This window comes from Mastigoproctus giganteus, chromosome 7 (genome assembly GCF_048544385.1).
Source record: "Mastigoproctus giganteus isolate SK-2022 chromosome 7, ASM4854438v1, whole genome shotgun sequence".
Taxonomy (NCBI): Eukaryota; Metazoa; Arthropoda; class Arachnida; order Uropygi; family Thelyphonidae; genus Mastigoproctus; species Mastigoproctus giganteus.
In genome coordinates, this window is record NC_143581.1 from 72,613,452 (window position 1) to 72,636,229 (window position 22,778).

At 35.6% G+C, this 22,778-nt stretch overlaps 1 protein-coding gene across 1 annotated transcript in view; it reads left to right on the top strand.

Moving 5' to 3' along the window:
* The window catches only part of LOC150082989 (meiotic recombination protein DMC1 homolog), a 242,351-nt gene that overhangs the window by 190,594 nt on the left and 28,979 nt on the right, over positions 1-22,778 (top strand). The window contains exon 11 of the mRNA XM_090378343.1: positions 9,023-9,083. Coding sequence (XP_090234469.1) covers positions 9,023-9,083 — 61 coding nt within the window. The remainder of the gene's footprint in view (positions 1-9,022; positions 9,084-22,778) is intronic.

Consider the following 22,778-nt stretch of genomic DNA (forward strand, 5'->3'; position numbering starts at 1 on the left):
CATTTTAGGAAGGATGTAGAGTTGCTAGAACGAGTACAGAGAAGGGCAATAAGATTGGTGAGAGGAACAGAGGGGTGCACTTATGAAGAAAGGCTTAAGTTCTGCAAGTTGCAGCATCTGGAGACTAGGCATCTGCGAGGTGATCTTATTGAGGTATAGGCCTTGAATGGTTTGAGCAGGCTCAATGCTGATGGGATAAAGACAGTTTTAGAATAGATGTGCAGAAGTTTGCCTTTAGCCAGTGGGTAGTTGATTGCTGGAACAGACTTCCATCTGTTGTTGTTGTGGAAGTTGATAGCTTAAATAAAGTTAAGACTGAACTATACAAACATTTGGAGTGACCAGATGGGTGAAATGGGAAGGTTTTTTTTTTTTTTTTCTTGGCTAATGCTGTACAGTGTAAGCTTCTTTCTTGCATCATATGTCTCAACTAATGTTAATGCTAATTTCCCACTATCCTGAGTGTAGTGTCACACAGTTGATACATTACTCTTGGTTTACTGCTACTCATGTGCAGTATCTTGCAATTTTTAATGTTAAACTTCAATTACCATTTCTCAGCCCATTTGTGCCCGTCACCACCAAATACGGAGGATGCGGAAAGGTCAGGGAATGACCACCGCATATCCCGGAGTAATATGGCCTTAGTTGCTAATGCTCCTAAAAACCAAATAACATAACTAACAGCCCATTTGTCTAATTTTTCTATATCTCGTTGCAGTGCTTGGCCTGATTACTGTCATTAACCACTGCCGTTAATCTGCCAGTCTTTGTATCATCTTGAAACTTAAACATTAATCCTGATACAACTTCATGAATATCAATAATTATATTAAAACAATAATGGACCCAGCACTGAACCCTGGGGGACTCCTCCAATAAAATTAGTCCACAAAGATCAGTGTCCATTAATAACCACTCTCTGTTTTCTCCCACTCAGCCCATCCCTTTATCCAGAGCACTAACTTGCCATTAATGCCACACTGCTCTAATTTGTACAGTAGTCTTTTATGTATTGAAACTAAGCACCTCTGAGATCTGATTGTGTTTTTTAAGGCTTTGAATGAATTGAGAAAGCTAAATGCTGATAACATGTTTCCTCTTGCTCAGACAATACACATTGTTTTGTTATTTGTTTGTTTGTTATTTGGTTTTTAGGAGCATTAGCAACTAAAGCCATATTGCTCCGGGCATATGCGGTGGTCATTCCCTGACCTTCACACATCCTCCGTATTTGGTGGTGGTCATGGGCTCGAACCCCGGTCTAATCAAGAAGTGTGTGCTACGCACTGCTGCTCCTTCCCACCTGGCTATGGAAGCGCCACACTACACATGAAGGAATATAAATTTAAATTGAGGGAGGATGGTTCAGGATAAATGTAATAAAATTTGTTGTTAGCCAGTGGGTAGTTGATTGTAAAAAGAAACTTCTGTCTGGTGCTGTGGAAATGGGTAGTTTGACTAAATTCAAGAAAGAACAAACCCTTGGAAGGGATGGACAGGTAAAGTGGGCTGGTTTTTTGTTTTTTTTTTTTTGCTACTGTATAAGCTTGCTTTCTTGCATCAGTTGCCACTGCAAATTATTTTCATGTGACTCAGGAATTCCAAATTGTTTTCATTGTTAAATTCATTAATTTAAATTCACAAGAGACAACACTTTTCTTTTGCCCATTTTTCTATTTTTGTAATAATACATTTTATTCTCAATCTCCTAACATTTTGTTTGCACTGTCTAAAGCAAAAGATGTGCCTTAATCTTTGTAACAGAATGATGCAAATATTTAGGTGCAAATAAATTATGATGTATTTGAGCACAGGGTAACCTGTGCAGGTGATAATAAATGCTCAAGAGCTTACTTTTCAAACTCAGAGTTTCTCTCGAGGTTTTCAGTTGTTTTATAGCAAGTGCACTTCCATATGAGTATTGTTTAGAAAAACCAATTTGTAGTATAGTGCTAAACTGAAAATAAGGAATGGCTTGGTTACATAATCAAAGCCTCTCCCTGTACATATGTAACATCAATAAGTGCTATGTTACATAATTACCTATTCCTTATCCCTTCTAATGGAGTCACTGGTTAAAGATGCATTGCAGGATCAGCTAGATAAGACTGCAGCAATAATTCAGACACAGCATGGGTTTGTTAAGGGAAAGTCTTGTCTTACAAATTCGATAGGATATTATGATGTGGTTACAAAGGAACTGGATGCAAAAAATAATTTTGATATCATATACAGCAGGCCCCCGTTATAATGCAGTTCGCTTTACGGTGATTCGCTATAACGCTGTTCTTATATTATAACCCGTATCTGACTATAACGCTGTCCCAGATCACATAACGCTCTTTTACAGATTGCATTGTTGGCTTATTTAGCGAAATCGTTTCATTTGATGGAGTCAATAGCTTGAAAATGAATAGCAAAACAGCATTAAAACATTTCCCATGCCGACTTGAGAAATTTTCCCACGCTCAATGAAATTTTCTCGCACGCTAATTTAATGCAGTACAGTGACTTGTTATGTAGTTCCGAGATCAACATTTTAAAAAATTATCAAGTATATTGCTTGTAATATTTGTGTTATATGCATTTATCCAAAGACTAATCATCACTCAGTACAGTATTAGACATCGTGCATAACAGTCAGTTTACTCAAACATTGTATCATAATTAATGCAAACAACGCAGTTACATTTTCGAAGAGTTAATAATGGCCGATAAGAATGAAAAAAGCAACAACATCTGGATGCAGTACGAAGACTATAAATGTAAGAAAACGACTGAATTTGAAAATTAAATTAGACGTTTTGAAGCAAATTGATTCCGGTCAACGATAAGCGGATATGTGCCATAATTTAGGACTTGCAAATTTAACTGTAAGAACAATTACAAAAAAATAAAGAATTAATTTTAGCAGCGGGAAAGATAGCTGTTCCACTGCAAGCAACTAGGGCTAGGCCGACTATTAGGATTGAAATAGAAAGACTTTAACTAATTTTATTGAAGATAATATCCAAACAGAATTCCATTAAGTTAAATATTATAAAAGAGAGAGATCTGAAGAAAACTCACCTAAAAAAAAAAAAAAAAAAAAATGTGGAACCATTTAAAACTGGTAAGGGCTGGTTGAATAGATTTAAAATCTAGGGAGAAGCCGCAAGTGCAGATCAAGGAACCAAAACTTATAAAAAAGAACTTGTTAAAATTATTGAAGAGGGGTATTGTGTGTTATACTTCTCAACAAGTTTATAACATAGATGAAGCAGGACTTTTGTGGAAACGAGTGTCTAAAAGAAGTTTCATATTGAAAGAAGAAAAGAAAACATGCCAATTTTCAAAGCGGCGAAGGATCGGGTGACTTTATTGTTGGGTGGTAACGCTGCGGGGAATTTAAAATTAATACCCCATTTAGTTTATTTAGAAGAGGGCCAAAGTTCAACCCAAAATCGACACATTTTTCATGATTAAATTCATCAATTAAATTAAATCAATTAAAATCAATTTATATCAATTAAATTCATGATTTTAATTGAAATTTTAAGTTTAATTTTGATACGTAGGTAGTTACCACATAATTATATAAGTATGTAATGCAGAATATTTTATATGCACAAATATTTGAATATTAATTATTTTGACCGACATTTGCATCTTTTCACTACCGTTTATTATTGATTAGGAAATATCCTATGGCACCGACCGCAACTTACAAATACATTTGTTACCTTATGGGAATGCGGCGCTCGCTTAGCACGGTTTCACTTAGCGCTTTGTTTTTCCGGAACGAATTATCAACATTAAGCGGGGATCACCTGTATTTGGATTTCAGGAAAGCTTTTGACACTGTTGCGCATGGAAGACTATTGTAGAAATTGGAGCAGAATAGTATTATGGGTAAGTTGCTACAATGGATAAAATGATGGTTGAGTGGGAGAAGACAGGGGTGGTAATCAATGGGTGCTGCTCTTCATGGACTAATGTTATTAGTGGAGTCCCACAGGGTTTGGTGTTGGGTCCACTGTTGTTTTGTATATTTATCAAAGATATTGATGAAGGTATATCAGGCTTAGTGTCGAAGTTTGCAGATGATACAAAGGTTGGCAGGGTTGTTAATGACAGTAATGGTAGTGTGCTACTGCAACAGGATCTAGAAAATTTGGGCAGAGGCTGAGAAGTGGCAACTGAAGTTTAACGTAGACAAATGCAAAGTACTGCATATGGGTAGAAGTAACCCCAGAGAAATGTACCAACTGTGTGGTACTACACTTAAGGTGGTAGAAAATGAAAAAGACCTGGGAGTAATTGTGCAGTCAGATATGAAGTTTTCTGAGCAATGCAGACAGGCTGCCAAGGCAGGTCATGGGGTTTTGTCAATGATATATAGGAATTTTGCTAGCAGGGGAAGAGGAAGTGATTGTTCCTCTTAGACAGTGGTTCTTAATGCAGATTTTAATACACCACTACACAAGATGCAAAAAATCACTTTAAAAAAAGGGACTCAACTTATATTGCAAATACAGTGGGGCCTTGACTTATGATGACATTGACATCCGATATTCTCAGGAACCAATATACCTTCCATGTGATTGTTTGTTTTAAGGACCGATGATATTTTCAGGTACCAATAGCTTTCCGATATAGCTGGAACAATACATGAGTGGAAATTTTCAGACATGTGGTGCACGGAACATCACTCGTACGATTGTGCCGACCGGGCTAGCCGAGTGGGTAAAGTACCTGCCCGGCAACCCAAAGGTCGCGGGTTCGATTCCCGCCTCGGGCTTGGATCAAAGTACTGCAAAAACCTTGGGAGGTGCAATATGGCCACAGAAGCCGATGCGCCAACAACTACCAAATCAAAAAAAAAAAAAAAAAATCGTACGATTGTTCTCAACCAATTAGCATCTTTTTTATTGTTCAACTCATGGCGCATGGAACATCACTCGTACGAATATTTCAGATCTATGACAATCTGAAACTTAAAACTCCATCAACCAGTGGCAGTGCTGTGTGCTTTGAAGCCAGCAGAGGCTGGTTTCAGCTCTTCAAAAAAAAGGGCAAATGTCAAAAGTGTTGAAAGGCATGGGAAGGCATCCAGTACTGATAAAAAAGCAGCTGAGACCTTTAAAATTGAATTCCAAGAGTTTGTTGATCAGGAGGATTATCTTACCTACCAGGTTTTTAACATCGATGAAACCAGCCTCTTCTGGAAGTGAATGCCAGGGAGAACATATATCACTGAGGAGGAGGCTAGTTTACTTGGGAATAAGCCTATGAAAGATAGGCTCACTCTCCTGTTGGGTGCCAATGCTGCTTGGATTTTATGCTGAAGCCTTCACTTCACTTCAGTATAAACTCCAAGCTGCTTGTATCACTCCAATACCCCAGAGTATTTAAACAACAAAAGGTCGACAAAGGCATGTTGGGAGTGTTTTGGCACAGTAACAAGAAAGCTTGGGTTATGCGATATGTCTTCAATGAATGGGAGCTTGAAGTTTTCTGTCCTTCAGTGAAGAGTTAGCTTGAGAAAAATAAGCTTCCTGTGAAGGCACTGCTCCTGCTGGATAATGTGCTAGGCTATGATCCCAACCTTGTTCATTCTCTTGAAGCACAATTTGACTTTGTTCAAGTCAAATTTTTGCCACCCAACACCACTCTTCTTCTTCAACCACTGGACCAGTAAATGATTGTAAACTTCAAGAAAACTAACACCACAAAAATGTTTGCATGTTGCTTTAGCAACCTCTGATGAAAATGCTGTCATCCTCAAAGATTTTTGGAGGTCGAAGTTCAACATGCTGGATTGTGTGAGGCTGATTGTAAGTTCTTGCAATGATGTTTCCACCAGATGCCTAAATTCAGCCTTGAAAAACATCTGGCCTTTAATTATCCATAACGTTGACAGATTTGAAGATGATGGTGCTTTGACAAATGATATCGTCACGCTTGAAAAATCTATGGGTCTGGAAATTGGCAAAGAGGATGTGGAGGACCTTATTAATGCTCATGAGCATGAGCTAACAACAGAGGAGCTACAAGAGTTGCATAAAATTATGGAGAGTGACACTGGAGAGGAAGAGGAAGAAAAAGACACCCAAAAAGTGTCAGCTGAAGAGTTGAAGACTGTCATTTATTTTTGTGAGCATTTAAGAGAAGTGATAAAAACACCCCAACATTGAAACACTGAACTCATGATGTGCAAAATGGAGGACAAAGTCATTTCTTACTTCAGAAAGCTACAAAAAAGTCGTAAAAAACAGTCCACTTTGGACAGTTTCTTTGCCAGTAGCAACAAAAGACTGAAAAGACACCTGATGCTTGATATAGAGTCCCACCACCACTACGCCACCATTGATTTCATCAGCTCTGCACTTCAAGTCGAAGGTAAATGCTAATTTATTGTTTGTTTTTTTTATTTTAAGATGTTTTATCACTAATTTTTAACATGTAAGAAATATCTATTTTATGTGTTGTTGGGGAACAAATTACAGGAAATCAATGTATTATTGGTTTCAACTTACAATATTTTCAACATACAATGGGTTTTGTGGAACGAATTACCATCGGATGTTGTGGCCCCACTGTATGTTGCTGGTCAGTTCTCTGGAAACATTAAGCTGTGGTATGTTATGCAGTTTTGAAGTGATGCTATAATCAAGCTGTAATTGAGATGTTTTAACTGAGTTGTTATATTTGTGGCCACTATAATCAGGTTCAAATACTAATGTCCTTCCTTTCTTTTCCAGTTTTCAACTCTACTGGGATCTCTATAATCCTGTTCACTCTGATAGTATGTGTCAATTGATTTATATGGTCAAGGAATGGCTACCTTCCTGAATTTTTATTTCATTCAACCTCACACCTTGATCACCACCTGTGACTAACTCATGACTTTTTTAAAATTTCAGTGTTCTCATATCCAGTGTTAATCATTATATTTTTTCTCTCTTGTATTCAAAATTATTAGCTCTTCCATATATTTGTATGTTCTTTATCATAAGTGAATTATTTATTTATGTAATTAATAAATTATTTTGTCTATACATGAATTTTAAAAGTAAAGACTTTGAAGTGGCATTGTAAGAAAGAATCCTTCTGTCCCCGTGTTTCGGGCATATGAAATGCCCTTTATCCACTACTTTCAGAAATTTTTATAACCAATCAAGAAAACAAAATTCTAGAAAAACACCATCAGTGCCTTACACCCTACCATCAGGTTCAAGATGGAGATAATGAACAATGGCATCTTCCCAGTCTTGGGTAACAGTCTGTCTAGAAGTTCCAGAGAAATGCAGATGTCTGTATACGAAAAAAAACCTGATGAATTTAGAACTTATTCTTAGCTACAATTCTTGCCATCCATTCTCAACTAAGATAGGTGTGCTCAAGTCCTGTGAACTTGGGCACACCTATCTTAGTTGAGTTGCCCGGATGCCATTAAGATCTTGGACTTGCTCAAGTCCAAGATCTTAATGGCATCCAGTTATGCAACGGAGAAACTCTCCAACAAGAACTGGCTTCCATCACATGATTAGTCTTAAATAGTAGGTTTCCTCTCCACATCATTAACCATATAGTCATGGTGCCCCTAATTGTTAAGAAAAATGGTGGCGCTACACCTGATAGGTATAAACTCTTTAATTTCTGGAAAAAATTTATTGGGTTTTTTTTTTAATTCAGCTTAGTTTACCAGTACTACACCCGTTAATTTAATGGATTGCAATATTTATTGTATGTTCCTTTTCAATTTTTAATAAAAAAAATAATAAAAATATATACACATATATTTGGAAAGCTATGTTTTTTGCATCTTTAATTTCAAAAAAAAAATTAATTCTGCTGAAAAATATAAAAAAAAACATAATAGGCATAAAATATAAAGATGAAACTGTTAGATGCTGAAAACGTTAAACATATACATGTACATATGTGTATATATATATATATATATATACAAATTTTTTAAAAATATTTTAAAATATTTTAAAAAAATTTGTTCGAAATTTGGCATACTGTAAACTGTGCAAAATTTGAATGTCACAAACTCCTACCTTGAGTGAATAAATATTGCCCTTGGTGTTTTAGCCTGGAATCTCTGGAAACTAGGCATCAGTGAGGTGATCTAACTGTAGTCCCTAAGGCTTTAAAAGGATTAAGTAAACTAAGTGATGATGGCATCTTTACTCTTTCTGAATAAAACAACAAGGAAGCTTAAATTTAAATCGGAAAAGAAAGCAGTAGAATATATATGTGGAGATTTGCATTCAGCCGAAGAGTAATCAATTGTTGGAACATCCACCTAATGTTGTGCAGGTGGTTTGTTTGGATAAATTTAAGGAAAGTTTGGGCAAATTATTGAAAGGTATGGGAAAATTAAGTTTTTTTGTTTTTTTTTAATAGGGTGATGCCATATAATCCTTGCATCATATTAACAATATTAATGCTAATACATCATATTAACAATATTAATGCTAATACATCACCAATGTAAATCACAGACTACTGGAGTATTACAACCAAAACTTAATATAAAAATGACAAGTAAGGGTACACTTTCCCATTGTTTAACATCACAGGTTTTATATAACTTGAAAGGATATTAGTAAGAATAAGAATGGATTATTTACATTTGCAATCCTAAATATAAAAGAGACCTGAGGAAAATCAGAAACCTTTGAGAGATCCAAGGAACATGCATTTATTTCTGATCAAGGGAGAGTCTGATTTCCATCACAAAACAACTTGACTAATTATCCCTTGTATGAAGCCATAATGATCAGATGAAATATTGAACTTTAAAAAAAATTTTAAATGTTGTAAAGAAATATTTATTTGAATCTCTTAGCCAAAATTTTTAATTATGATATAGTAAAATAGTTGCACATCTGAGATTTGGTCTCCCCTTTTTTTTTTTTTTGGAAATCACTAGAATTAATCCCATTTTAATCATCAATGATTTCATGATTTTATATTACTTTAGTCTCATAACTGAATTGTTTTTTTTCTGTCATATGTATTTCAGAGTATAATGTATCAGTTTTTATAACAAATCAAATGACCTCTGACCCTGGAGCAACAATGACGTAAGTTTCTAATAAATCAAAGTATTTCTTAGCTTAATTTGGCATGTTATATTGTTTTTATGTATATATTAATGCCAGCAGAAAATTTAAATTAATATTAAAGTTCATTTCATATTGTCCTTATTACACTTCTGAACTGTCATTCTGTAATGTTTTCCCCAAATAGTAACTGTCTTTGTCTTTTATTATCATTGATTTTCTGTTTATACTCTGGCATGACAACCAAGTCGGTAGAGTTTACAATAAATCGTCAATACAAATATTTATCGTATTTAGTAGCCGTGGGCTTGAACCCCGATCCACTCAAGGAACGCGTGCTATGCACTCTCACTCCTGACCACTGGGCTATGTCAGGCCTGTCATCTTACATATCCCTGAATTGTAACAAATGGTAATAGTAATAGCCATATGGTGCAAGAAGGCCACAGGCTCTCGCTACACTGGCAATAGAAAAAAAAAAAAAAAACACCAAGTAAATAAGAAAATACAAATTATATGCTTTGCTCCTCCCACAAGTAACTATCAAGTTGACCTTCGAATTTATTCAAACTGTTAGCCTCAACTACCTGCAAGGGCAACTTGTTCCAGCAATCAGTGACTCGCTGTCTAAAAGAAAACTTCCAGCAATCTAATCTAAATCTCAACCCCTGTAATTTGAATTTATGACCCCTAGTTCTGGAATTCTTTATAACAGTGAGAATTCTACCTTCATTCATTTTACTAATCCCTCTTACAGAACCTTATAAACCTCAATCAGATTACCTCAGAGGTGCATGGTTGCAAAGGTCTGTAGCCCATATCATCGGAGTCTTTCCTCATACGGTCGTTCTTCTGCCAATCTCACTATTTGAGTTACCTGTCTTTTGACCCTTCCAAGAAGCTCAATGTCTTTTTTTCAGATGAGGTCTCCATATTTGGAAACAGTATTCCAAATGTGGTCTTACAATTACTCTATACAGTGGGATTATGATCTCCCAATCTCTACAAGATTAAGTTCGATAAATCAATAAAACACCATGGGTTTTGTTGGCTGCCTGTTTACACTGGTCAGAAAACTTCATATCTGCCCATATTGTAACCCCCAGATCCCTTTCCTCTTTCACAGTTTTTAATTCAGCCCCACCAAGTATATAATTTATTTGTTGTTTCTTTCCCCAAGTGAAAAACCTTGTATTTAGCAGCATTAAAATATAGCTGCCGCTTCTCTGACCATCTTTGAAATCTGTTCAAGTTATCCTGAAGGAATGCTGCTTGGCACTGAACATTAATGACTCTGCCAATCTTTATGTCATCTGCAAATTTTGACATCTCAGCTTCTATCCCTTTGTCAGTATCATTTATGAAAATTAGAAACAACAGTGGTCCAAGAAATGATCCTTGAGAGACCCCATTCCTGACTTTACATCAATCTGAAGAATATCCATTAATCACAACCCTCTGCCTTCTGCTCTGCTGCCACCCAGCAACCAATCTTAGAATCTTACCGGTAATCTGAACCTGTTCAGCTTATACAGTAACCTTTCATGAGGGACCAAGTCAAATTTTTTGCTAAAATCCAAATAAACTATATCAAAATTGTTCCCTAATTCCAGCTCATGAGTAACTGTATCAAAATAGCCTAATAAGTTAGTTAAGCATGATTTACCCTTAACAAAGCCATGTTGTGTGTCCTTCAGAAAGTCATATCTATCTAAATATCCCTGGATTGCATTCTTAATCATTGCCTCTAAGGTTTTTCCTACCACTGAAATCAGACTAACTGGTCTGACTTCACTCTTTTATTAATTGGCAATACATTGGCACTTCTCCAGTCCAAAGAAATATTCCCTGAGTTCAAAGATTCCCTCATAATTAACCTCAAAGGTTCAATACACTCACTCTCTCACACTCCACCCCCCCCTCAAAACCACAGTGTATATGCCATCAACTCCAGGAGTCTTACTAACCTTTATGCTCAGAAGTTTTTCTAATAAACAATTCATCTGTAATTACGATAGCACTAATTTCATATGGCTCAGCAATCGCACAACCTCTTCTCATCATGAAGGGTCTTCCATCAGTAGAAACCGATGCAAAATACCTGTTCAATTCATCTGCAACATCAGCTGGGTTATCTAAGGCTTTCCCATGCCCAGTGCACAAGGGTCCAATCTAATTAGCTTTCTTCTTTATTGTATTTGCATACATGAAAAATTCCTTGTCCCCATTCATTCAATGCTTTCTCATATGCAGCCTTGGCCTCCCTGGCCTTATTTGTGGTAATAATACAGATCAACTTATACCTGTTGTAGACTTCAGTATTTGAACTGACCATGCTGTCTTTTTCTGCTGTATTTCACCAGCCAGATATGCAGTCATCCATTTCGACATCCTCCTCCTGCAATATTTTCTTAAATGTATATATATATTCATGGCTTCTGCAATTTTTGTTTTCAAAGTATTCCATAATTTAAATGTATTCACCATCCCTCATTAATCCATCCAATTCACAGATGCCATATAGCACCTTAAACTGTTCAAATCCCCTCTTCTTAAGTTAAAACCTGTGCCTTTACATTTAACTACTGTAGCATCTTCCTTCATCTTTTAACTGATGATTGCATGATCACTTCCTGACAGTGGTTACTATACTTTAAGCCCTGTGGTGTCATCTGATTTGTTAGTAATGATGAATAATGAACATTCTTGACCCTAGTACTTTCTCTAACATGCTGATACAAATAATAATCATCTAGTTTATTTAAAAATGTTTTTTTCCATTGTGAGTTTCCCTCCCACTTATTCCAATCTGAGACAGATTAAAGTCACCCATAATAAGACATTCATGCTTGCTTGCTTGCTCATTCTATCTGCATGTAAAGACTCTCATATTTTTCACAATCTTCTGGTCTATAGATTACTCCCACTCTCATTGTTCCTTTGCTTCCAACTAACTTATCCCACACAGATTCTAAGTTGGCAGGCATAACTTCAAACTCGGCAAAAGCTCTTTTTGCACAGGCTGCTTTTGATAAAAAGCATGACTCCTCCACACATTCTATCTTCCATATCTTTCCTAAATACATTATACATACTGTAGTGGAAGCCATCATCACTAATTTCTGGGTGGCATCATGTTTCTCCTATTATATCAGCAATAGTCCTAACCATGAGTTCAAATTCAGCCATTTTATTGATATCACTCCAAACATTACTGTAGACATAGTTAAGATTAAGTAATCTTCTATAAGAGTGTAAGTATAAAAGTATAAAAAGGCCTCTGTAACTGTGGTCAGGAGCAGGAGTGCAGCAGCACACATACTCTTTGAGTATGCTGGTGTTCAAGCCCCTGACTGCCAAATACGGTCGATCTGCCAACCCGCACTGACCGGCGTGGCAGATTATGGTCCATTCCCTCAACATGAATCATCGAGGAGGCTTCCATCCTGCAGTGGGTTGATATTGGCTGCAGTTTACTGTTTTAATCTTCTAGAGTTTACTACCCAAGAATGCTCTCATAATTATGAGAGCATCCTTGGACTCAGGGGAGGTCCCCACGGATTGGAGAAGTGCAAATGTATCCCCAATTCACAAAAGGGGATCGAAGGGTGACACAAGTAATTACAGACCAGTTAGTTTAACTTCTGTTCCGGGTAAAATAATGGAGTTCACTGGTTAAAGATGCATTGCAGGATCATCTAGACAAGACTGCAGCAATAATTCAGACACAGCATGGGTTTATTAAGGGAAAGTCTTGTCTGACAAATTTGATAGTATATTATGATGTGGTTACAAAGGAACTGGATGCAAAAAATAATTTTGATATCATATATTTGGATTTCAGGAAAGCTTTTGACACTGTTGCACATGGAAGACTATTGTACAAATTGGAGCAGAATGGTATTAAGGGTAAGTTGCTACAATGGATAAAAGGATGGTTGAGTGGGAGAAGATAGAGGGTGGTAATCAATGGGTGCTGCTCTTCGTGGACTAATGTTATTAGTGGAGTCCCACAGGGTTCGGTGTTGGGTCCACTGTTGTTTTGTATATTTATCAATGATATTGAGTTTTGATCCGTGTTTTATCTGATGATAAAACACGGATCAAAATTATCCTTCTCCCCCTAACTAGCAGTTTCCCTGAACCTTTACCATATTCTCAATGATATTGGCAAAATGGTTGCACTACCTTTGTTCAAATGAATACCATCTGTACAAAATAGATTCCTTCTATCTACAAATGTGGGCCACACTGATAAAATTTCCCCCAGAGTAAATAACAACTATAGGAGTGGACCACAAGTTATGAGACAATATATTTTTATCTCTCTTTTTTTTTCTTTTTTTTTTTTTTTTGTACAAGATAAAACAAGATTTTACAATTGCATTTCAATATTTCTCTAAATCTAGGAAGAATCATGAGCAACATCTGAATAAATATGTTAATCGTGACATGTATTAGTCATATTGTGCAAGGATGCCTGGGCTGTTGCTTTATCAGCAAATTAAATTTAATATAAAAAACTTTGTGTTCTCCTCTTCACATAGGTGCTGATCTTTGAATTTTTCCAAGCTGTCAGCCCGATCTACTTACAGAGGTAACTTATTTCAGTGATTTACAACTCTTCTAGTTAAAGAAAGAGTTATGAGAATTCATTTTTTCCCACAGTGTGTTATTATTTTATTTTTTGAGTGGTATACATGTAAATAAGATAGCATGGCCATTTTTACCTTCAAGTGGCAAATATTCTTCAAAATGTGAATGCTTACTTACATCACAAAGCTACTGTTCTGCATGAAACAATGGATTGTTGTATAAATCCTTTTTCCTATAGCACACCTTGCTTTGTATTCTCAAAAGGACTGTTATTGTTTTTTTTTTGTTTGGCTATGGTGACACTTGGCCATTAGTGAGTTCAGTTTTCAATTTTGAAAACTGAACATTGAAAGAGGGTTTCCAGCCATATCTTGATTGTACATTTATGATTATACATTTAAGAATCCATATGTAACTGTTTGGATTGCTGCCAAGATTTTGGCAAATAATTCTAACATCCATACCAGCCATATCAATGCATTCCTGGAATGAAGCCAAAGCAAAGATCACGAACCTCATCTGGAAGAAACTGCAAATGAAATTTGATTTGATAAAGATATTACACAATAATACTACTAAATAGTTTTGAGAAAATATGTTTTTCCCACAGCAAATTTTAAATTAAATTTATTGGTAAGTTTGAATAAAATTTTTAGAAATTTAAATCACCACTCAGTTTCATGTCTCAGTTAAAATGGCAACATTTCAGAATTCCTTGTTAAATTCTGCCATCAAGCTAGAGACTGGATTTTTATTGAAAGTATAAAGAAATATTTTAGAGAATTTATATACCGTAATTAGATTTTTTGCTACATTAGTTTTTGCAAATATTGTTATGTTAAATTAATGGATAGCATAGTGTTTTCATTTGGAAAGACTGTATCAAAATAGATGATTAACAGTACACCGCATGCAGCATCTCACATAATGTGGATATTTCTCATCATTAGGTCATCAGATATTCACTGTTCCTTGCCTTCTTATCCACCAACAAGACTCAAACTAAGTCTGGGTAATGGCATGCATTTTAAATAAATAGCAGTATACTTCTCCATTGGAGTTATGCTTTACATCTGAATGCATGGTGCAATACCAGGGCCACTGATGAAGGTACCTACAAAATATGAGATTGATACATTTGTAGACAACTTAGTTTGCTCAAAACCTGAGACTTTTGCCATAACCTGTATGTTTTATAGCTATCATAGCTGTGAGACTTTGACCCTAATTATTTATTTTAATAGATGATCAAATAATGATTATGAAATTAACTTAGTAAACTGTTTTTAGGAATATATAAAAAAAAATTTGAAAATGCAATGGCTTAAAATGTATATACATATAAAAAAGAAAAATGATAGGGTGTGTTTGTAGGCCAAATCTCTGGTGAGTATAACAAAAAACTATACAGACAAAAGAATGGACCAGAAAATGAGAACGTTTTATAATGGGGGGGGGGAATTACTGGTTAGTAACTCAACAGTAGCAGAATTTTTTTTTATTTATTGGATTACTTTCTTACAGCAATTTGTTAGAGGAAGTAATACTTTTGATCCAATTATAAACACTTTCTTCATACATTACTCTCCAGATAAAGGAATCAGTAGATGACAACGATCATAATATATTGATGTGGGATTTACTTAAAATTATCACTACTGTCAAGGAAAAGGAAAGGAACCAACTGATGCAAAGGTGACTACAGTAGTCTTAGGCAGTTTTAAAATTATTTTCAGTAGGACCAACTAATGTTACCAGCAGCAAATTATAAATGAGAAGCATTCAGTCAAGCAAGCATAGAAGCTGTTAACTTTTTATATCAACCAAGAGATATTGTTCAAGATTTAGATCTAAATGGATGTCAGATGAACTGTTGAGAACTAGTGGCAGAGAAGAAAATGCATGGAAAAATATTAAATTAACAGGAGACAGAAAGCTACAGTCTGTTCAGACTAGTCTGTGTTTAATTAATCGAGGGAGTTAGGCAGGCTAAGGCTGATTGAGACATCTTTAGCTAAGAAAGCATAGAAAAGTAGGAAAGAATTCTTTGATGTTGTTAACACTAGAAGGAAAGGGATGCCTTTAACTTCAAAGGCGGTACATGTGCATTTGTCCATTCTGTTATTCCCTGTCAGAGACTTAGTAATTTGGAATCTCCTCTTTTTGATCTTCTCTGGCTTAAATTCTCTCTACCACATTCTGTCAAATTCATCTGTTGCCTTTATCATTCTCCCAACTCCACTCCCTTGGAACTCTATGACTTCCTCTCTTTGAAACTTGACTTTGTCCTGTCCAACTTTCCTAACTGTAAGGTTAGGAAATACTGATACTAATAATATATAGAGCAAGAGGATGTTTTCTGAAATAAAAAAGGTGTGTTTGCTGGGCATGCATGGTACATGGTTTTATGTGAAACATCCTTTGTGTTTCTCTTAGGTATTTTGATTTGTATATATTGATTACAAAATAAAAGAGTTTTTGTATTGTAAATATTTTATTGAACAATACAAAACAATATCCTGAAAAATGCCTCTGAGTTTGGGCAAATTCATATTTTAGCATTAAATCAGCTCATACACCAAACATAAGAATAAGTATTTACTGTAACTAAAATATTTACAAATTAAAATAAAATAAATATTTACAAAAACTGCTATTATATTAAATTAAATTATATACATGTGAAAAACATTAAAACTGTGATAAAATCCTTTAGATAAAATACACTAAAATAAACTGGATTAAAAGCGATAAAAAAGATAAAAATCTCTGGAGCTTTTGGAAGCATTGGCTTCCTTCCTCAGCAGTAACAAAACTTCCTGCAGCACGTCCACATATAACAGGCTCACGGTACTTATACACTTGGTGCAGTCAGCGCATGGTCTGAACTGGAAGCGGAAATAGCTCGGGAACGTGTTAAGCAAAACCGTTCATCCGTACTTAGGATGATAGTTTCAAACAGAGGATGCATACGTATACCTCTGTCCCTATTCATAATATTGTGGTCGGATGAACAGATTCGTAGGCTCTCGAGCCGTTTACGGTTCCAGAACCCATGCGCTCAATCCACAATAACCGCATCCTCTGGGGAGATTTGATGCTGCTTCTCCCAAAAATGTTCGGCCACAGCAGACTTATTGTAATCAGTGTTTTTTATAGCATTTGCATGCTCCCCCAGACAATCCTTGAGCCATCGTTTTGTCTCGCCCACATAACATTCCCCACAATCTGGGCATTTTATCCTGTATACTACTCCACTACTCAGGTCCTTTGCTATTGGGCCTTTTACCTGAGACAACACTGTGTGCAACCTCTGCCTGGGAAGCTGCACACAGCGTGTTTTATACCCCCGCAAAACTCTAGCAAGATGCTCAGTAATGCCCGGATAATAAGGAATGTATGCGGTAGTCACAGGAACAAACAGTTCCTGACCCCCAGAGGATCATAGATAGGTTTAGTAGAGGAATAGAGTCTAACTGTCAGGAACCGTTTGTTCATGATGGTTAGACTCTATTTGTTCCTGCAGTAGCCACAGGAACAAATGGTTCCTGACCCCCAGAGGATCATAGACAGGTTTAGTAGAGGAATAGAGTCTAGCTGTCAGGAACCGTTTGTTCCTGTGGCTACCGCATACATTCCTTACTATCCGGGCGTTACTGAGCATCCTGCTAGAGTTTGTGGGGTTATAAAACATGCTGTGTGCAGCTTCCCGGGCAGAGGTTGCACACAGTGTTGTCTCAGGTAAAAGGCCCAATAGCAAAGGACCTGAGTAGTGGAGTAGTATACAGGATAAAATGCCCAGATTGTGGGGAATGTTATGTGGGCGAGACAAAACGACGGCTCAAGGATTGTCTGGGGGAGCATGCAAATGCTATAAAAACCACTGATTACAATAAGTCTGCTGTGGCCGAACATTTTTGGGAGAAGCAGCATCAAATCTCCCCAGAGGATGCGGTTATTGGGGATTTAGCGCATGGGTTCTGGAACCGTAAATGGCTCGAGAGCCTACGAATCTGTTCATCCGACCACAATATTATGAATAGGGACAGAGGTATGCGTATGCATCCTCTGTTTGAAACTATCATCCTAAGTATGGATGAACGGTTTTGCTTAACACGTTCCCAAGCTATTTCCACTTCCAGTTCAGACCATGCGCCGACTGCACCACGTGTATAAGTACCGTGAGCCTGTTATATGTGGACGTGCTGCAGGAAGTTTCGTTACTGCTGAGGAAGGAAACCGATGCTTCTGAAAGCTCCAGAGATTTTTATCGTTTTATCGCTTTTAATCCGGTTTATTTTAGTGTATTTTATCTCAAGGATTTTATCACAATTTTAATGTTTTTCACATGTATATAATTTAATTTAATATAATAGCAGTTTTTGTAAATATTTATTTTATTTTAATTTGTAAATATTTTAGTTACAGTAAATACTTATTCTTATGGTTGGTGTATGAGCTGATTTAATGCTGAAATATAATACAAAACAAAATTGAACTGAATTTTAGAAATAAAATGAAATTCTTTACAAATAGTTGCATTGTTGCAGTCATATGACAAATACTTGTTACAAATACATAAGACAAATAAATACAACAAATGGCTACAATCAAATGGGTAATTAGGCAATTGGCTTGGATTTCTTTTAATAAAACATCTTGCGTGCATACAAGGTACACACTCGAGTTTTTTTTATTTATTGTGTTATTCTAATTCAGTTTGATGAAATTCAAACAAATAGCATTTGAATTTTGTAAATCAGTTCACAGAACTCGAGATATCATACCAGTCCAAAAAATGTGCCATGCACTCTAATCACACTACTAGTGAGTGCTCAGCACAGACATTTGGTGGGAGCGTGAGAAGTGTCTCTGGCAGAAGCTGGGGATGACGTCACTTCCGTGACTCATTTTTCATGACCAAACAGATTTACTTGGTAGGTGTCCCCAAGGATGTTCCACATCAAAAAGTAAAATATTCACTCTCAAAAATAGATGGAAACTGATCTAACTATAAAACATATATAAATGAAATAAACATTCACAGAATTCACTTTTCATTCTTTGACTTCAGAAAGAATAACAAGCAGTTCCCCTAAGAAAAAAAAAAAAAACTTTAACCATTCTAAACAGAATAGTTAAAATTATGACCATGATAAATTAAACTATTCTAATGGTTTATGAAGTTACAGAAAACTTTGCAAGATTGAGTTATGAGTTTGTAAGTCAAATGGCCACTATCAAAAATTTTTGTTTATAAGGTCAAAAATTCAGAAATTGAATGTTTGTAAATCAGGAACTTTAAAAAAAATAATAAATAAAAAAAAAAAATAAATAAATAAATATATATATATATATATATATGTATATACAAATTCAATAGATATAGCATAAAATGGTACCTATCACGACAGATTAAAATTCAAAAAATAAATTGGCAGTGAATATCTGCAACATACAAAGGACCCTATCAGCCTTTATATAAAGCTAAGCTAATAATAATTCCATATTTACAAAATACAAAATCTGAAATCTAAAATACAAAATCTAAAAAAAAGAAAGAAAAATTTATAATCAAGTGTTTCTGTTACTTAAGTTTCTGTTAAGTAACAGAAACACTTGGTTATAAATTTTTTTTTTCATATGTTGTGAAACACTTGTATATTTTTAATAATGTTTAAATTAATTACTTTAGTTTTTGCTATCTTTAGCAGGGCTAGTGGTTATTTTTGCCAGTCTGCCGTTAATTTCATATAACATAATTTCAGATAATTTATTATTAAATGAACTTATATCAACTAAAATTTCAACTTAATTTAATTTCAACTTATGATTTATACTATATTTAGTATAACATAAATATGGTCAGGCTGGCATATAACTAGCAGAAACTGATAGTTTTGGTTGTTATTAATGGCATATATTGAGAGGCACTAGCCCCATGATGATGTGCTTTTCATTGTAATCCTTATTTAATAATAACTGGTAAAATTTGTATTTTTTGGTATTTTAGATTTTGTATTTTGTAAATATGGAATTATTATGATTATTATTAGCTTTGCTTTATATAGAGGCTGATAGGGTCCTTTGTATGTTGCAGATATTCACTGCCAATTTTGGTTTTGAATTTTAATCTGTCGTGATAGGTAACATTTTATGCTATATCTATTGAATTTGTATATTCTCAAGCAAATGTAATGTTAAATCATTTCTGATGGCATTAATCTGTTCTGACTAGTACTTTTATCTGTTTTAAATAAATAAATATATTTTTAAATTTATATATATATATATTATATATATATAATAAATATATGTATAATAATAGTAGCCCAACACATCTTTCATACTGCCTTTATACATCCCTGACATTCCATATAATCTTTTATCCAGAGCAATAACTTTTCAAGTTACTGCTATGAATAAAGGGTTAGTCAAGTGGGAAAAGACAGAGTTCTTATGAATGGGCACTGCTCTTCTTGGACTAATGTTATTAGTTGAGTCCCCCAAGGTTCAGTGCTGGCCCATTGTTGTTTTCAATATTTGTTAATGGTATTGATGGCCTAATTTTTGGTGGGAAATGGATGCCAGCAGATTTCAAATTAGAAAATAGAAGAAAATCCAATGGTGCTAGATCAGGTTTAATGTCTAAGAATTCAGATGATACAAAAGTTGGCAGGCAGAGTATGCTTTGTAACAAGATCTATAAAAATTAGGCAGTTGGGCTGAAAAGTGGCAGTTGATGGTTAAAATTGGCAAATGTAAGGTACTGTACATGAGTGGCAGTAATCCCAGATTAATGTACCAACTTTGTGGTACTACACTGAGGGTAGTGGAGAATAAGAAAGACTTGGGGATAATGGTGCAGTAAGATATGAAGTTCTCTGTAGCAGTGTAGACAGGCTACCAAGACAGCTCATAGTGTTTTATCAATAATATGAGGAGCATTTTAAAAGTTTATAGCCTGAGTATGAAAGTTTTATTTGAGGAGTCTGGTAGCTTTACTTTTTAGCATAGTCATCTTTGGAGTTTATACATTTTTGCCTCCAGTGCTGCAATGTATTTATTCCAGCTACAAAGAAAGTTTTCTCTTTGGCCTCCAGGAATGCATCCACTGCAGCAATGATGTAATTTTTGGTGGGAAATGGATGCCAGCAGATTTCAAATTAGAAAATAGGAGAAAATCCAATGGTGCTAGATTTGGTGAATTTGGGGGATGGTCCAAGATTTCAGAATGACAGTCATGCAGTGCAGCCATGGCAATGACAGACTTGTGAACAGAGCATTGTTCTTGAGAAACAAGACTCCTTTGCTGAGTTTTCCTCAACATTTGTTTTTGATGTTTTTGTGCAAATACCTCACAGAGTGTGCATAATATGCCCCCCACAACTGTCTGGCCTTTCTGAAGTAACCCGTTAGCAACACTCCATCAGTATCCCAAAAAAACTGGTTATCACCTTGCCAGCAGAAGGAATTGATTTAGCTTTCTTTGGAGGGGGGAAGAAGCCGGGTTCCACTGTATGGGCTGCTGCTGTGTCTCTAGCTGATAGTGATGGACCTATGTGTCATTCATGATCAGAAACCTTTCAAGGAAATTTACTGAATCTGCTTGAAAACGTCAAATACTCACTTGACTTGACAAATCTTGTGTGTTTTGATCTGTTGTCAACAGTTTTTGGATCCATTGTGTGACACCTTTTCATACCTCTGTTATGTGGCACAACATTCTGATGAGATGCACAAGAAGTTGGCAAGGTACTAAACTGTCACCCATCACCAGATCATGTGCACCTTCTGTCTTCTCCCACTGATATAAGACATTCTGTTTATATAAGTGAACCAATCAGATATCAAAAGCTTCTGGATTGATGGACATAGCAGGTCTTCCACAGTGTGGTACCTTCCAGTCTCTCCCTCCCTCCCTCCCTCCCTTAAATTCTGATGTTTGCTTCTTTATCATGGCATAGGTAGACATCTTCATGAATTGCCATTGGCATTATTCCCTTTTTTTACCAAATATTGGATGACTGCATGATGACTGATTTTGTTCATCTTTCTTCATTCACACAATTTTGTTGACTTCAGGACCTGCAATTAAAAAAAAAGATGTTATTGAAACTGCATGAAACTTGGTGGGTTACTATACAAAGAGTTATACATGAAGTACAGAAATTTTTAACACTATGCCACTTCTCTTTCATACTCAGACCACAAATCAAATGCTCCTCATATGCAGGAATGAGGCAATGGTTAGGCCACATTTTGGATACTACATAGAGGTGTAGAAGCCTCATTTTAGAAAACATGTAAATCTGCTGGAACAGAAAAGAGCAGTGAGGTTAGTGAGAGGAACAAAAGGGTGCTCTTACCAGGAAGGCTTAAGTTCTGCAAATTGCAGAATCTGGAGACTAGGCTTCTACAAGGAGATCTGACTGAGGTGTTTATGGCTTTGAATGGATTGAACAAGCCCAGTGCTGATGAAATCCTTCCTCTTGCTGAGAGAAGGCATAAATTTAAATTTATGCCTTCTCTCAATAGATGTGCAGAAGTTTTCTTTCGACCAGTAGGTAGTTGATTGTTGGAACAAACTTCCGTCTGGTGTAGTAGAAGGGTAGTTTGAATAAATTCAAGAAAGAACTAGACACACTGTTAGAGGGGGGATGAACAGATGATATTAGAAGTGTTTTTAATTTTTTATTTTGGCTGATGTTGTATTAGCTTGTTCTCTTACATCATTTTCTACTACATTATTTATTTTATTTCATGTTTTCATTTAGACTTATTTTGTTTTGTTATACCTACTGTAAGACTAAATCAATATAGTTGTTGTTGTTGTTGTTTGGTTTTTAGGAGCATTAGCAACTAAGGCCATATTGCTCCGGGATATGCGGTGGTCATTCCCTGACCTTTCCGCATCCTCCGTATTTGGTGGTGACGGGTTCGAACCCCGGTCTAATCAAGAAGCGTGTACTAGGCACTGCTGCTCCTTCCCACCTGGCTACGGAGGCGCCCAAATCAATATAGCCATTTTATGTACCATATTTATTGTCACAAATAAAAATATAAAGTTGCTATGGTTTAATAATATTTATAATTTACAATAGAATATTAGTTACAGTT